The sequence below is a fragment of the Staurois parvus genome, unplaced genomic scaffold (assembly GCF_062004578.1).
Source record: "Staurois parvus isolate SC_StPar_1 unplaced genomic scaffold, SC_StPar_1.0 ptg000745l, whole genome shotgun sequence".
NCBI lineage: Eukaryota > Metazoa > Chordata > Amphibia > Anura > Ranidae > Staurois > Staurois parvus.
The window spans coordinates 486,703-504,401 of NW_028318541.1; the positions used below are offsets into that span (position 1 = coordinate 486,703).

The 17,699-nt window shown below is 49.1% G+C and overlaps 1 protein-coding gene across 1 annotated transcript in view; it reads right to left on the minus strand.

The window, feature by feature from the left end:
• The window catches only part of SLC7A5 (solute carrier family 7 member 5), a 53,188-nt gene extending 37,540 nt beyond the window's left edge, over positions 1 to 15,648 (minus strand). Inside the window, exon 1 of the mRNA XM_089654119.1 lies at positions 14,776 to 15,648. Coding sequence (XP_089510245.1) covers positions 14,776 to 15,286 — 511 coding nt within the window. The 5' untranslated portion in view covers positions 15,287 to 15,648. The remainder of the gene's footprint in view (positions 1 to 14,775) is intronic.
• Between the last annotated feature and the right edge of the window lie 2,051 nt (positions 15,649 to 17,699).

The following is a 17,699-nucleotide window of genomic DNA, read 5'->3' on the forward strand; positions in this document are numbered from 1 at the left end:
TTTTTTTACTGTTTTTCAGTCCATTCTGGGCAGCAGTAGTCAGTTTTCATCGTACAGAAGTGTCCCGTGTACATGGAGCCCTAGTGTCATGTGTGCCAGTATGTGGTGTATATGAGCACATTATGGCATTAACCTGCAAAGGGCCCAGCTATTTATTTCAACAGAATTTGCTATGTTGTAAAGATAACGTGAAACTAAAGGCAGAGCCAGCTTTGTGAACCATCCCTCATTTGCATTGTGAGACATGCAAATTAATCTCGGTGTTCCAAAAATGCACACCACATCACACAGCGAACTACTAAAGATCTCCAGCAAACACTGCAGCTGTGGGAAATCAGTTTACATTAACAGGAGATCTGTGTTCTTAGCACAATGGAAAAACTTCAGTTATCTTAATCTCTTTTCTTTGAACTTCCACAGCCCATTGTGTGCTAAATGTGCCGCAAGGACAGTATCAGATACTTTTTGGGGGCTCATTCCCCTTTGCACTTGTACTGAATTTCAATAGAAACAAATTGAACAAGAAAAATTCAATCATCACTTTGATTTTTCTGTTGTGAGAATTGCCTACCTATACATGGACACAATTCTTCATTTGGCATAAAAATTGTACTGAGACATTTTGAGACATCTGATCATTTCCTACAAAAACTTTCCTGAGTACATCCATGAATATTCCTGAAATCTAACATACCTAAACCAATTTTAGATACACTATGCAATGTGGGCACATTGGCCCTTTAAACCCTTTCTATGGCCTCTGTAGCCCCGGGAATGGTGCCACAGCACAGAACCCCCCCCCCTCCCTCACTGGGCCCCTGGCTGCCATGCTTTGATTTGTTCAGTCACAGCCCAACAAAGGTTAGATTGTGTCCCTTGCCAGGTATGCCAGTTTTTTACTGCTGCGCCAATTAGCACTGAACACAATGTGGAAGAAGAAATGAAATCCCTTCGATGGCAAGCTCCTAATTCACTGAAGCAGCATAGCCGAGGCACAAGGAAAAGCCTATCCCACACCTCGACAATGCCACCTGAACTGATGGGCTTTTGGAAAAAGGTGACAATAAAGATGCAAAACAGCTAAAATCTGGAATGTTTAAAAAGGAGGGTAAACGAAAAAAAAAAAAAAAGTTGTCGTTAATTGTAAATGGCATGTATAAATATATAGTTTTATTATATTCCTTTCCTTTGAAAAATCTTTATAGATCAATCCAAACCCAGAATGAGGATCTACTCCCTCTTTCTGATGGGTTTTTTACATACATCCAGCTGTTCAGTCACACCCCTGAGCTGCTAAGCCACACCCATGAGCTTCTCAGCTACACCCATGAGCTTCTTAAACTGTGATATTACAGTTATGAGGGAGACAGAGGTGTCTGAAAAGAGAAAAAGAATAATGGAATTTTACACAATGATCTTTTGAAAATTTATTCCAGGTATAGATATTTTTGCATAGTAACAATAGCACAGGTTAGACCAATGTAACCATGTATCTGTCATACCAATGTAACCATGTATCTGTCATACCAATGTAACCATGTATCTGTCATACCTAGCCACTCCTTGTGGAAGCTGGAAATCACTGTAGTACACGCAGCAGTGATTGCCTCTGTCTCTGGATTCTGTACTGAGCAGATTCTTTGTGAACACAGGAGGTCGCTCGCTTGGCATGGGTGCCATTCAGTGCACGCTTTGCATTTTCTCAAGCATTCTATAATTGGATGAGGTGGAGATTGTGGTGTCACAAACCCACCTCTACACATCACCCAGTTAGAGAACACAGAGAAAAAGTGTTCCCTGAATTGTGCCTGTGCCAAACGAGCCTCTTCCTATATTCCAGGGGCGGACTGACAACTCATGGAGCCCCCGGGCAATTGAAGATCATGGGGCCCCTGAGTCCTTGCCCAAATTTAAAAAAGCCTATGAAAAAGGAACCAGGGGACTCTCATGGGGCCCCCTACTGACCCCGGGCCCTCGGGCAGTGCCCGAGTTTCCAAATGGTCAGTCCGCCCCTTCTATGTTCACAATGCAGCTGCTCAGTGTAGGACCCAGAACATGGTAGTGGTGCCTACTACAGGGATTTCCAGCTTTTAATCGGGCCGTAAAGGAGAAAGGAAAGAGGGCCACTCTCCCCATTGGAAACACACAGCAACAGGTAAAGGGATTCCAACCCTCCTTGCTCCATCCAAAACTAATAGAAACCTTCTGAGATTACACACACTTCAATTACATAAAACAAACATGCATGGAGTGTGGAGAGGAGAGATGCCGGCACTTGGATTATTTTGGCCAGAAGCCATTTTTCACATCCTCTACAGCATTCCATATCCTGGATTAGTTACAGAGCTAGTAGAGCATGTTCTCCGCCTATGTGTCAATAGAGAGCGTTGGGGCCTCCGAGACATGAGGAAGTACTTCTCGTATGTGTGACGTGTGTCACTAACGGCTGAGAACTTACTGGAGGATCTGACTCAGCAGGAAATTCACTACAAGTAGTCTTTTCAATGACCAGACCCCCACCCCGCCCAGATAATTCTACTAGTGCCAGTGTGGGGGAGTCAATGTGGAGTTATCATACAAAAACAGGCGTACTGCAGGACTGACAGTGACAGTGAGTGAATGAACTATAATGAAGAATCTTTTCAATGGCAACAAAATGTCAGTGAGTCATTGTTCTGGGACCCCCAAGTGTCAGCATGACATTTATTCTGGAACCCCCAAGTGTCAGCGTGTCATTTGTTCTGGGACCCCCAAGAGTCAGCATGACATTCGTTCCGGGACACCCAAGAGTCAGTGTGTCATTGTTCCGGGACCCCCAGGAGTCAGTGTGTCAATTGTTCTGGGACCCCCAAGAGTCAGTGTGTCATTTCTCTGGGACCCCCCCTCACCCTCAAAGTGTCAGCAACAAAATGTCAGCATGTCATTTGTTCTGGGACCCCATGTGTCATTTTATCATTGTTCTGGGACCCCAAAGTGTCAGTGTGTCACATCTCTCTGGGACCCCCAAGATGCAGTGTGTCATTGTTCTGGACCCCAAGTGTCAGTGTTTCACATCTCTCTGGGACCCCCAAGAGTTAGTGTTTCACATCTCTCTGGGACCCCAAAGAGTCAGTGTGTCATTGTTCGGGACCCCCAAGTGTCAGTGTGTCACATCTCTCTGGGACCCCCAAGAGTCAATGTGTCACATCTCTCTGGGACCCCCAAGAGTCAGTGTGTCATTGTTCTGGACCCCAAGTGTCAGTGTGTCACTTCTCTCTGGGACCAATAAGAGTCAGTGTGTCACATCTCTCTGGGACCCCCAAGAGTCAGTGTGTCACATCTCTCTGGGACCCCCAAGAGTCAGTGTGTCACATCTCTGTGGAACCCCCAAGAGTCAGTGTGTCACATCTCTCTGGGACCCCCAAGAGTCAGTGTGTCACATCTCTCTGGGACCCCCAAGAGTCAGTGTGTCACATCTCTCTGGGACCCCCAAGAGTCAGTGTGTCACATCTCTCTGGAACCCCCAAGAGTCAGTGTGTCATTTGTTTGGGGACCCGCATGTGTCATTGTTCTGGACCCCCAAGTGTCAGTGTGTCATTTATTCTGGGACCCCCACGTGTCAGTGTGTCACATCTCTCTGGGACCCACATGTGTCAGTGTCATTGTTCTGGCCCCCCCAAGTTTCAGGGTGTCATTGTTTTTTTTATCAAAACAAGTGTTCAAGGGTCCAAATAAGTCACTTCCCAATATGATGGCCCTCATCTCCCACATCTTGGAGACCTCAAGTAGACACCCAATGACCTTACACATGGCCCTGTCTGGCACATTTGCCCAGCAGCACATTGTGGGAATATTTCATATGCACAAAAATCAGCTCCACGTGTATGCAGACAGTACAGTATATCGCCATATTATGAGCACACGGCCCCGCTCAGACTCTACAGATGCTGCAGGCAGTGGGAATAAGCCCCCCGTCTGTCTCTGCCCGGCGTCCCGCTGAGCTAATCTATCCGTGTTTTTCATGGTCACAAGCCCAGCCCAGCCTGCTGCATTATCACTGACATTCAGGCTCCAGGAGGTTCTGTTCCTCAAGAACAACTTGTTTTTCTATGCAGCGGGGTTACCACAACACAAAACATTTGTATAAACCGTTGCAATTTGCAGCCCAGCCAGACGGGAGATGTGTGGAATGACTTAACACTGGGGATGAGAATTCAGACATCGAGTTTGCCGAGTCCTTCCCCTGACCCAACATAGCAGACCATACACAGGTCACTGGGCTTCCCGACTTCTGATGGAGATCAAAGGCCGGTTATTACTACAAGTCCCCAACTACAACCTGCACAGCCAGCTCCCGGCTCCCTGACATGATGTACCAGCCAGAGAGGCAGACTCTGAACTGCAGCATTAAAGGGTAACTCCGAACAACTGGAAACGGTTCATTTAAAGCTGCAATTTACCCGGCTTATTATTTTGCCATCCCTAGCTCCCCCTCCCCCACTATCAACATAAAAATTACATTTCAAATACAACTTTTCTATTTCCATTGCACAGTTTTATTTTAGACTCAGTGATGTAATCACTGGATCTCTGTGCTTCTCTTTGCAAAGCAGGCAGATCATGGCTGGAAGGATGCTGTAAATATCTTCCTAAAAGCAGCACAGCACCCTGCCTACTTCTCCCAAGAGTCCTGACACAAGCAGTGGGCTGGCTCTTGGGAGGAGTTATACAAATTATTTGATGGGTGCATACCAGTCTGGAGAAGAGGGCATGTCCAGGCTGACTGAAAACTGAAATCCAATAGATCAAAGGGGAGGGCCAGGGACAGGCATTCTGGGAGGAAAGTCTATCAAGGGTGTCAAACTGGCGGCCCTCCAGCTGTTGCAAAACTACAAGTCCCATCATGCCTCTGCCTTTGGAAGTCATGCTTGTAACTGTCAATCTTGCAATGATTCATGGGACTTGTTTGGCAACAGCTGGAGGGCCGCCAGTTTGGCACCTATGGTAGATGACGCTGGAAGTCCTGCGGCCAGGAAATGAGGTGGAGCTCTATCTGACTTGCTGAAGCTTCTAATTCACATTGTGAGAAGCTCACAGTGTGCAGTGAAATCAGAGTAAGCCATTCCAGTCCAGGAGAGGAGCCGGTACAACTGTGCGAGACAAAAGGGAAGGCCGGAGGTCAGATTTAAGTAATATCACAACAAGACATAAGGGATCTCGGAACCTTTGTATTCATTTCCCGCCTACCTTTCTCAGATTAACTGGAGGGTACCTTTAATAGCCGTAGCGGTATAACGGCCACTAAAACACAGGATCAGTAATCTCTGAGCAGCGAGGCAAAAAGGATTTTCAGGAGATGTAGACGGGAGAGGCGTCTTACTTCACTAAATCTTTTCTTAAACCTGTTTAACCGATTATTGAACACTTCATCCCTGTAGTTTTAAATAGATGGCCTGGAGTCAGGGCTGAGCCCAGCGGGTCCAAGTCACAGGGACTCCTCCCAAAAAAAATCCAAAAAAAGTTCTTTGCCCAGGAGCTGCAGGGGTTGCCTTACCCCTGTATCAGCTGGTGCTTTTGACTTCCACTTCGTATGAAAAAGAAAAAAAAAAACTACTAAGACGCCTTTCACACGGATGTTCCGATTGGGTCCACCTGCCCCTTTTACTAGGCAAACCTGATCGGAACCTCTATTCTCCTCTATGGAGTGTCGGGTGCTGAAATGCCAAAAAGATGGATGGGGATCCGTTGCCCTTCAGTCCGTTGGATCAGCTGGTAGTTGGATGGAAACGGATAGTCGTTTTGCTTCCAGTGAACTGTTCATAGAGGACAGTGGGCTGTGTGTGTCCGCTCTGCCATGTGCTTATGTGCCAATGACATAGTGCTTATAGTCAGTGGAAGGAGGAGTAGTGTCCAGTCATTGGTATTAGTTGGAGGACCAGTGCCCCATCATGGGTATTACTAGGATGAATAGTGCCCCATCATTGGTGACAGTGGGAGGAATGGTGCCCCATCATTGGTATTACTAGGAGCAATGGTGCCCCATCATTGGTGACAGTGGGAGGAATGGTGCCCCATCATTGGTGACAGTGGGAGGAATGGTGCCCCATCATTGGTATTACTAGGAGGAATGGTGCCCCATCATTGGTGACAGCGGGAGGAATGGTGCCCCATCATTGGTATTACTAGAAGCAATGGTGCCCCATCATTGGTGACAGTGGGAGGAATGGTGCCCCATCATTGGTATTACTAGGAGGAATGGTGCCCCATCATTGGTGACAGTGGGAGGAATGGTGCCCCATCATTGGTGACAGAGGGAGGAATGGTGCCCCATCATTGGTGACAGTGGGAGGAATGGTGCCCCATCATTGGTGACAGTGGGAGGAATGGTGCCCCATCATTGGTGACAGAGGGAAGAATGGTGCCCCATCATTGGTGTTAGGGGGAGGAATGGTGTCCCATCATTGGTGTCAGGGGGAGGAATAGTGCCCCATCATTGGTGTTAGGGGGAGGAATGGTGCCCCATCATTGGTGTCAGGGGGAGGAATAGTGCCCCATCATTGTAAACAGAAGAAGGAATAGTGCCCCATCATTGATGTTAGGGGGAGGAATGGTGCCCCATCATTGGTGTCCGGGGGAGGAATAGTGCCCCATCATTGGTGTTAGAGGGAGGAATGGTGCCCCATCATTGGTGTCAGGGGGAGGAATAGTGCCCCATCATTGGTGTCAGTGGGAGGAATAGTGCCCCATCATTGTAAACAGAAGAAGGAATAGTGCCCTATCCTTGGCATTAGTTGGAGGAATAGTAACTAATTGTTTACATCAGTGGGAGAAATTGTGCTCCATCATTGGTGTCAGTGGAAGAAAAAATGCCCCATAGTTGGTGCCAGTGAAAGAAATGGTGCCTTCTTGCTGGTGTCAGTGAGAAGAATGGTACCCTGAGGGTCAGATAAAGGCAAGCAAAGGGCCGCAGTTTGGAGACCACTGCTTTAGAGGTTATCCAATCAGCCTGGAGATGGTCTTCAAGCATCTGAATATTTAATGAATACAAAAATTACAACTAAAAATACAACTTCTTTCAGAAAACTGGAAAACACAGACCGAGAAGTGTACACAGAATGTTTCATTGTCACACATTGATACTTTGTATCTCTTCACACCAGGAGGGTAAACATTTGTCATACAACCAGCAGAAGCTACAAACAGATAACACAAAAGACATGACAGGGTCAGCATGGGGGGGCGGGGCATGAGGACCCATTCTATGAATACAGAGTATTCATGGGAGGACAGTAAAAAAATCACCTATAATTCCCAGTTTGGTGAAGAAAGTGACAAGCATTAGGTGGAATGTGGATGTTCTGGTTCTATCAGACGAGGAGGAACTGTCCTAAATGTCCCCTCCATGATCCTCCAAGCATGCATGTTTATACAGGGAAGACACCCTGGGCACCAGACTTATGGGGGAGACAACTGCAATCTGCCACAGACACCCAATCATCAATTACCCCAGAACTGTCTACAGGTCCACAGACGTTCTGACGATGATGGATTTAGAGGTCATTATCATAAAAAAGTCAATGACCAGGAAAACTATCCACAGACTTTAGAAAGAAGAAGTCGGTGATGATCCCACCGCTCTTGGGTTGTTGTCTCTTCTGAAGCTCTCCATGGAATGGAAAAGGGAAGAGGGACAATAGGACAATGGAACAATATATATATATACAGTCATGGCCGAAATTGTTGGCACCCTTGATATTTCTCCAGGAAATCATGTATTTCTCACGAAACGTATTGCATTAACACATGTTTTGCTATACACATGTTTATTCCCTTTGTGTGTATTGGGACAAAACAAAAAAAGGGAGGAAAGAAAGCAAATTCGACATAATGTCACACAAACCTCCAAAAATGGGCTGGACAAAAGTATTGGCACCCTTTCACAACTGCGGATAAATAAGAATGTTACAAGCATGTGATGCTCCTGTAAACTCACCTGGGGCAAGTAACAGGTGTGGGCAATATAGAAATCACACCTGAAAGCAGATAAAAAGGAGAGACGTTCACTTAACCTTTGCATTGTGTGTCTGTCTGTGCCACACTAAGCATGGACAACAGAAAGAGGAGACGAGAACTGTCTGAGGACCTGAGAACCAAAATTGTGGCAAAATATCAACAATCTCAAGGTTACAAGTCCATCTCCAGAGAACTAGATTTGCCTTTGTCCACAGTGCGCAACATTATCAAGAAGTTTGCAACCCATGGCACTGTAGCTAATCTCCCTGGTCGTGGACGGATGAGGAAAATTGATGAAAGATTGCAACGCAGAATAGTCCGGATGGTGGATAAGCAGCCCCAAACATGTTCCAAAGACATTCAAGCTGTCCTGCAGGCTCAGGGAGCATCAGTGTCAGCGCGAACTATCCGTCGACATTTAAATGAAATGAAACGCTATGGCAGGAGACCCAGGAGGACCCCACTGCTGACACAGAGACATAAAAAAGCAAGACTACAGTTTGCCAAAATGTACTTGAGTAAGCCAAAAGCCTTCTGGGAAAACGTCTTGTGGACAGATGAGACCAAGATAGAGCTTTTCGGTAAAGCACATCATTCTACTGTTTACCGAAAACGGAATGAGGCCTACAAAGAACAAAACACAGTACCTACGGTAAAATATGGTGGAGGTTCAATGATGTTTTGGGGTTGTTTTGCTGCCTCTGGCACTGGGTGCCTTGACTGTGTGCAAGGCATCATGAAATCTGAGGATTACCAAAGGATTTTGGGTCGCACTGTAGGGCCCAGTGTCAGAAAGCTGGGTTTGCGTCCAAGATCCTGGGTCTTCCAGCAGGACAATGACCCCAAACATACGTCAAAAAGCACTCAGAAATGGATGGCAAAGAAGCGCTGGAGAGTTCTGAAGTGGCCAGCAATGAGCCCAGATCTAAATCCCATTGAACACCTGTGGAGAGATCTTAAAATTGCTGTTGGGAAAAGGTGTCCTTCCAATAAGAGAGACCTGGAGCTGTTTGCAAAGGAAGAGTGGTCCAAAATTCCGGGTGAGAGGTGTCAGAAGCTTATTGATGGTTATAGGAAGCGACTGATTTCAGTTATGTTTTCCAAAGGGTGTGCAACCAAATATTAAGTTAAGGGTGCCAATACTTTTGTCCAGCCCATTTTTGGGGTTTTGTGTGACATTATGTCATATTTGCTTTTCTGCCTCTGTTTTATATTTGTTCCAATACATACAAAGGGAATAAACATGTGTATAGCAAAACATGTGTTAATGCAATACCTTTTTTGTGTGAAATACTTGATTTTCAGGAAAAATATCAAGGGTGCCAACAATTTCGGCCATGACTGTATATACACAGTATATATTCCAACCCTGTCTGATCACTTGATCAATCACACCGGTGGTCATCTGGCAGCATCAAACCACTGACGTGAGACTGTCAACTGAGCTCAAAACCATTAAGTTGACCATACACTATACAATCGTATTGTGCAATCTCTATACCAGCCTCTTTCAACCAAAGCACAGGAACCTATAAAATAACTTTCCAGTTGCACCCCAGCTAAAAATTACTCCAACTACACCTGGGATGGTCAAGTGTTCCTTACACTTGTGGTCATAAAGAAGAATGACCCCCCCCTTACAGATCACTAAAAAGATCAATGGTGTCAGCGGGAACGTATCTGAGAGGCAGAAATTGCTGAAGGAACCTCTAGCAACCTCTGGAGGAACCCTCGAAATTCCACAGAACCCTGGTTGAGAAACCCTGCTCTATACAGACTTCTTTAGATTTATTATTATACAGGATTTATATATTATTATAATACAGGATTTATATATTATTATTATTATTATACAGGATTTATATATTATTATAATACAGGATTTATATATTATTATTATTATACAGGATTTATATATTATTATTATACAGGATTTATATAGCGCCAACAGTTTGCTCAGCGCTTTACAATATAAAGGGAGACAGTACAGCAACAATACAGTTCAATACAAGAGGGATAGGAGGGCCCTGATCCTTGGAGCTTACAATCTAAGAGGGAGGGGTTAGTGGTACAAAAGGTAATAACTGTGGGGGATGGACTGGTAGGAGGAACAGAAGATTCCATTATTAGCTGAGGACAGGAAAGGCTTCCCCGAAGAGGTTTTCAGAGATCGCCTAAAAGTGAGCAGAGTAGATGATAGTCTGATAAATTGGGGTAGAGTTCCAGAGGATGGGGGAAGCTCTGGAGAAGTCCTGGAGACGAGCATGGGAGGAGACAAGGGATCTAGAGAGTAGGAGGTCGTGCGAGGAGCGGAGAGGACGGTTTGGGTGATATTTGGAGACAAGTTTGGTGATGTAATTTACCAAAACTTTGTAATATAAGAACACACCTAAACAATCCGTCCAATTTGTATCCTATCAGGCAGGCCCTTGCACTGCATAGTTGGTGGTACATCTAAAGGAAATTGTACAATCAGATTGTATTTTGTATGACCAGCCATAGATCAAGCAGTTCTGTGGTGAACCTATGCTGGGTGATACAACAGACACACTTCTTTGCTCGTTGGCTGATCTGAACAGAAGTAGCCTCCCTGGAGGTATTCCTGAGTGTAGCTCGGGGTAAAGTTTCAGCACCACAAGTGGTAACCCCGAGCTACACTCAGAAATACACTGCAGCGTTGCTCCGGGATCTCTTCTGCACTTACCTTGTCCTGCGCTCCCGCGATGTCCCTCCTGCAGTAATGTTCTCCGGCGGATGCCGGCATCTGTCTTCTGGGTTCCGTTCCCTGCGACGTCGGGACGTACGGGGGATGGAACGGCGGGAAATTTAAAAATGACAAAAAGTGATATTCACTAAATTCACTAAAATAGTATTCCATTCCTGTATCAACCCATTTCACATACATTTTGTCCCGAGTGCTTTGTCCGGCGCCCTGCCTGCATTTTTACTGTTCTTTCTGCCTGGAAACTGAGAAAAGTCCATGGAGTCCAAAAAGTGTCCCTTTAGGTCAAAAGCGGTTTTAGACCGGCTAGAGAACAGCGATAGTAAATTAGAACCACTTGCAGAATTGAGTGATAATGATTCGTGGGGGAGATTCGTCATCAGACACTGAAAACGATTTTGCGACTTTGCTCAGTAATGTGCAAACTTGGCGCTATATTTCAAATTTCAGTGTTTTTGGTTTGATTATATTATTGAATTAAATTTATTATTATATTATTATTTTTTTGATTATTTACTAAATTATAATTTATGATTTCGTGTTTCAAATTTAACATACCCGGGATGTTTACTAGACTCTTGTTCGGACAGATTTCAGTGAGTTATTCCTAAGAATTACAGGCCTACAATAAAAAAAAATACATATTTCCATGCAAAAAAATGTACCGCTTTGAGCACAGAAATACTGACATACTCAGACTGCAAGGCAGGTTAACAGAGGCCTACGGACTCCCACCCCACCCCAGCAAAACGTGGACTTTGTTGGCGATTGGCGCCCAGCATTGCACTGCTAGAGGTAAAGCTCACCTTTGCTTATCGGAAACGTGTGCAAAATTGCGTACTTTCTTGACACAAAGAAACACTCTGCCCTGAAGCACCCCCATACATCTTCTAACCTACAAATCGTACGGCACTGCAGCATCAAGGGGTTCAGGGCAGGACGTTTTTGGAAAAGGGTCAGAGACTACTTCTCCAGGTTTCTCGCATATAGAACAGCCCATTGAAATGAATGGGCTGCCCTACATGTGAAGCAAGCTTGGTCGCACTAGCAGGGGTAACCCTAGCCTCACCCTAGGTTCACACCTAAGCGTTTTCCAGAAACGCACTACAGTCCACTTAACATGATTTCCTATGGGACACGTTCACATCTCCACATTTTCACCCAGGGCGTTTTTTGGGAAGAGTCAGGGACTTTTTTAAATGCAAAAAGTTGAGTTTTTGTTTCTATAGACTTCAGTGGAAACGCTGCAGTAAAAGCATGTAGTGCGTTTTTGCTGTGTTTTATATCTGCCTAACAATAAAAATTTAAAACGCATCAAACACATGTGCAAAAACGCAAAATGCACTGCAGAATCGGATCAAACGCAAACTGCATTAGCCTTAGGGAGACCATCACATTCTCTGATCTAGAAGTAACGGTCACTTCAAATCACTCCAGCAAGCAGAAGGAAGGCGAGGAATCAGCGGGAATGGGTGGTTGGGGGGGGGGCATTTAATTGCAACTATTGCTTTTCCTGCTTGGAAAAAGCATGAGTTCACTTTACAGGTGTCGTTCACACCAGCCAGCATGCTAAAACACGTGCGCTCAACTGCACTCAACTGATTCCTTGCATTTCCTCTCATTTCCTACTTGTCAAAAACTGACAGTGAACTCTATGAAGCAGAACGTTACACTCAGTGTGGTGCAGTGACATGCGGCGAGGTGAACTGCATTGTATCCAGGGGCAGACTGACCATTTGGAAACTCGGGCACTGCCCGAGGGCCCGGGGTCAGTAGGGAGCCCCATGAGATGCCCCTGGTACCATTTTCATAGGCTTTTTTGAGTTTGGGCAAGGACACAGGGGCCCCATGATCCCCTATTGCCCGGGGGCCCCTCTAGTAGTACGTCTGCCCCTGGTTGTATCATGATCAGGAGCGGACTGACCATTTGATAACTCAGGCACTGCCTGAGAACCCGGGGTCAGTAGGGGGCCCCATGAGATGCCCATGGTACCTTTTTCATAGGCTTTTTTGAGTTTGGGCAAGGGCACAGGGGCCCCATGATCCCCTATTGCCCGGGGGCCCCTTGAGTAGTCAGTCTGCCCCTGGTTGTATCATGGGCGGACTGACCATTTGGAAACTCGGGCACTGCAAGTACGTGTTTTCCATGTGCTTACCTATGCAGTGTACGCAGATGAATGCGGGGAGAACGGGCCAACATCACACTTGTGACCCGATGCCGCTGAATTGGGCCAAACCGGCACCAATCAATTCATGACTAGGAACCCCTTGAAGATGCCCACTCAAGCTACAATCTGGTCCTATTATCAATCCAATCATTGAATATTGTGAGCGTATCCAAGAAAAGTTGTGTGTTTGTTGCTAGGACTCATTTTTTCTTCATACTTTTTATTTTTACGTCAAAAAGTAGCGATTGGACAAAATGTATTAATGTACAAAAAGTATGTCTGTATGATCTGAACTCATCATTCCTTGTCCAAAACAATCTCACAATCACTGAATGGAGGAGCACGGTCTGATTCCCCCCCCCCCCCTTTAATGTTTTTTTCCTGAAATATTCTGACAAATTTAAAAAGATGCAAGAAATGGCCATAATTACACAATTACTGAGGGCGGTGCGGCCAGCACTGGGTACACACACCCGCCAAAAATATCTGGAATCTGGTGACAGATGCCGCAGGCGGAGGCCCAGTGAGATTCAGCACTTCTATACATTCTATTGAAGCCGATCTCCAGAATAAACCGGTTCCACTTGTGCAGCGTGCAGGCTGATGTAACAGGACAGCATGGTGGGGATGAATGGGAGGCGGAGCCACGCTACACGTGAAATATGTACAACAGAAGATGATGAAAGCCATGCGGGGGCAGGATGGATGTGATGGAGGAAATACTACAATGCTGCATGTCTCTCCATGTGACTGCCTGATAGAAGACAATGTCTACAAATATACACATACATACACACATGTACCCCAATCACTGTACATACATCACTCCATGTATCTGCCTGATAGAAGACAATGTCTACAAATATACACATGTACCCCAATCACTGTACATGCATCACTCCATGTATCTGCCTGATAGAAGACAAGGTCTACAAATATACACATACATACACACATGTACCCCAATCACTGTACATACATCACTCCATGTATCTGCCTGATAGAAGACAAGGTCTACAAATATACACATACATACACACACATATATAAACACACACACATGTATGGAGTACAGTCCAGATGTATCCCCCGAGACACAGGCAGTACAGGTGTATACCATGGACACCAGCGGTGGTCAACTTACATGACATGAGGAGCCTCAAACGTGGCCCCTGACATCACCAAAGGGCCACACATGATATTCTGTGAATGTAATGCTACAAACAACTGTCAGTGGCACAAAGGCCATATATGTATATTCAGTGTAGAGTGTGTGTGAGGTTGGGGGGTAGTATAGATACGCACAGGCTGAATAGGTGTATGGTGGGTGATGGAGGTAGGTACACAGTCGGTACAGGTGTATGGTGGGTGATGGAGGTAGGTACACACAGGCAGTACAGGTGTATGGTGGGCGACGGAGGTAAGTACACACAGGTAGTACTGGTGTATGGTGGGCGATGGAGGTAAGTACACACAGGTAGTACTGGTGTATGGTGGGCGATGGAGGTAGATACACACAGGTAGTACAGGTGTATGGTGGGAGATGGAGGTAGGTACACAGTATGTACAGGTGTATGGTGGGCGATGGAGGTAGGTACACAGTATGTACAGGTGTACAGTGGGCGATGGAGGTAGGTACTCACAGGTAGTACAAGTGTATGGTGGGTGATGGAGGTAGGTACACAGTATGTATAGGTGTATGGTGGGAGATGGAGGTAGGTACACAGTATGTATAGGTGTATGGTGGGAGATGGAGGTAGGTACACAGTATGTATAGGTGTATGGTGGGAGATGGAGGTAGGTACACAGTATGTACAGGTGTATTGTGGGCGATGGAGGTAGGTGCACACTGGTAGTACAGGTGTATGGTGGGAGATGGAGGTAGGTACTCACAGACACACAGGCAGGCCACCAGCTTGGCGGCGTCGTCGGGCACGGGGCAGCTGGGGAAGACGGGTTTGAGCAGGTAGGTGGCGAAGACCAGGGCCACGATGTACTGGGACGAGGGTCGGATGATCAGCAGCTCCACCCAGAGTTTGAGGAAGGCGGGCAGGGCCCCGTACACCTCCAGCACATAGGCGTAGTCCCCCCCGGATTTGGAGATGGTAGTGCCCAGCTCCGCGTAGCACAGCGCCCCCACTATGGAGAAGAGACCGCACACGGCCCACACGATGAGGGAGAGCCCGGGGGAACCCGCCTCCCGGAGGACCCCGGTGGGGGTGACGAAGATCCCGGAGCCGATGATGGTCCCCACGATGATGGCCACCCCGTTCATCAAGGTGATGTTCCGCTGCAGCTCCACCGCCTCCGGAGCCCCGCCCCCGCCGTTCTCCCGCAGCATCTTCTCCCCGGCCTCCTCCTCCGCCCCCGGGGAGCCCGACTGCCTCCGCTTCACCGCCGACATCCTGCCCCGGCGGCGCTACCCGTCTCCTCTGCCCGGCTCGAACCACGTGCGACCTCCTCCGAACCCGGCCGCTCCGCCAGTCACGTGACCCGGCTGTCCCCGGCGCTGTCCTGGTGCTGAAAGCCGTAGGAGGGCAGAGAGGTCCGGGGAAATGGAGGCTCCGATCCCCGCTAGGGCACTCTGTGATCCCCGGTAGGGGCTACTCTCCTCACTACCGCCTCCACGTGTTCCCTCCGCCTGTCACCGGCACCGAGCCTGCCTGCCCTCCCCGCTACCCTCCGTCGGTACTGCCCTCCCCTACCCTGCCCTCCGCTCTTCCTCTCGGGCCTGCGGTCCTCCCGGCTGTGTCTGCGTGTCGGTGCCGGGCTCAGCTCTGTGCCATCCTCCTCTCCCGGCTCATTTTATCCCCGGTCCCGCCGACGTCACACGGATTCATCACCGTGCATCGAGAAAGGAGGAGGAGAGCGACACCTGCTGTCAGCCAATCATCACTGCACCCCGACATCTGCTGGAGAGACAGGTGCAGATACCCTGCTGGACCGTCACCGAGCGTCCACTGCTGGACCGTCACCGAGCGTCTACAGCTGGACCGTCACCGAGCGTCCACTGCTGTACCGTCACCGAGCGTCCACTGCTGGACCGTCACCGAGCGTCCACTGCTGGACCGTCACCGAGCGTCCACTGCTGGACCGTCACCGAGCGTCCACTGCTGGACCGTCACCGAGCGTCTACAGCTGGACCGTCACCGAGCATCTACAGCTGGACCGTCACCGAGCGTCCACTGCTGGACCGTCACCGAGCATCCACTGCTGGACCGTCACCGAGCGTCTACAGCTGGACCGTCACCGAGCGTCCACTGCTGGACCGTCACCGAGCGTCTACAGCTGGACCGTCATCGAGCGTCCACTGCTAGACCGCCTCCGAGCGTCTACTGCTGGACCGTCACCGAGCGTCTACTGCTGGACCGTCACCGAGCGTCTACAGCTGGACCGTCACCGAACGTCTACAGCTGGACCGTCACCGAGCGTCCACTGCTGGACCGTCACCGAGCGTCCACTGCTGGACCGTCACCGAGCGTCCACTGCTGGACCGTCACCGAGCGTCCACTGCTGGACCACCTCCGAGCGTCTACTGCTGGACCATCATCGAGCGTCCACTGCTTGACCGTCACCGAGCGTCCACTGCTGTACCATCACCGAGCGTCCACTGCTGGACCGTCACCGAGCGTCCACTGCTGGACCGTCACCGAGCGTCTACAGCTGGAACGTCACCGAGCGTCTACAGCTGGGACCGTCACCGAGCGTCCACTGCTGGACCGTCACCGAGCGTCCACTGCTGGACCGTCACCGAGCGTCGACAGCTGGACCGTCACCGAGAGTCCACTGCTGGACCGCCTCCGAGCGTCTACTGCTGGACCGTCACCGAGCGTCCACTGCTGGACCGTCACCGAGCGTCCACTGCTGGACCGTCACCGAGCGTCCACTGCTGGACCGTCACCGAGCGTCGACAGCTGGACCGTCACCGAGCATCCACTGCTGGACCGCCTCCGAGCATCTACTGCTGGACCGTCACCGAGCATCCACTGCTGGACCGTCACCGAGCGTCCACTGCTGGACCGTCACCGAGCGTCTACAGCTGAACCGTCACCGAGCGTCTACAGCTGAACCGTCACCGAGCATCCACTGCTGGACCGCCTCCGAGCGTCCACTGCTGGACCGTCACCGAGCGTCCACTGCTGGACCGTCACCGAGCGTCTACAGCTGGACCGTCACCGAGCATCTACAGCTGGACCGTCACCGAGCGTCCACTGCTGGACCGTCACCGAGCGTCCACTGCTGGACCGTCACCGAGCGTCCACTGCTGGACCGTCACCGAGCGTCCACTGCTGGACCGTCACCGAGCGTCCACTGCTGGACCGTCACCGAGCGTCTACAGCTGGACCGTCACCGAGCGTCCACTGCTGGACCGTCACCGAGCGTCCACTGCTGGACCGTCACCGAGCGTCCACTGCTGGACCGTCACCGAGCGTCCACTGCTGGACCGTCACCGAGCGTCTACAGCTGGACCGTCACCGAGCGTCCACTGCTGGACCGTCACCGAGCGTCCACTGCTGGACCGTCACCGAACGTCTACAGCTGGACCGTCACCGAGCGTCCACTGCTGGACCGTCACCGAGCGTCCACTGCTGGACCGTCACCGAGCGTCCACTGTTGGACCGCCTCCGAGCATCTACTGCTGGACCGTCACCGAGCGTCCACTGCTGGACCGTCACCGAGCATCCACTGCTGGACCGTCACCGAGCGTCTACAGCTGGACCGTCACCGAGCATCCACTGCTGGATCGCCTCCGAGCGTCCACTGCTGGACCGTCACCGAGCGTCCACTGCTGGACCGTCACCGAGCGTCCACTGCTG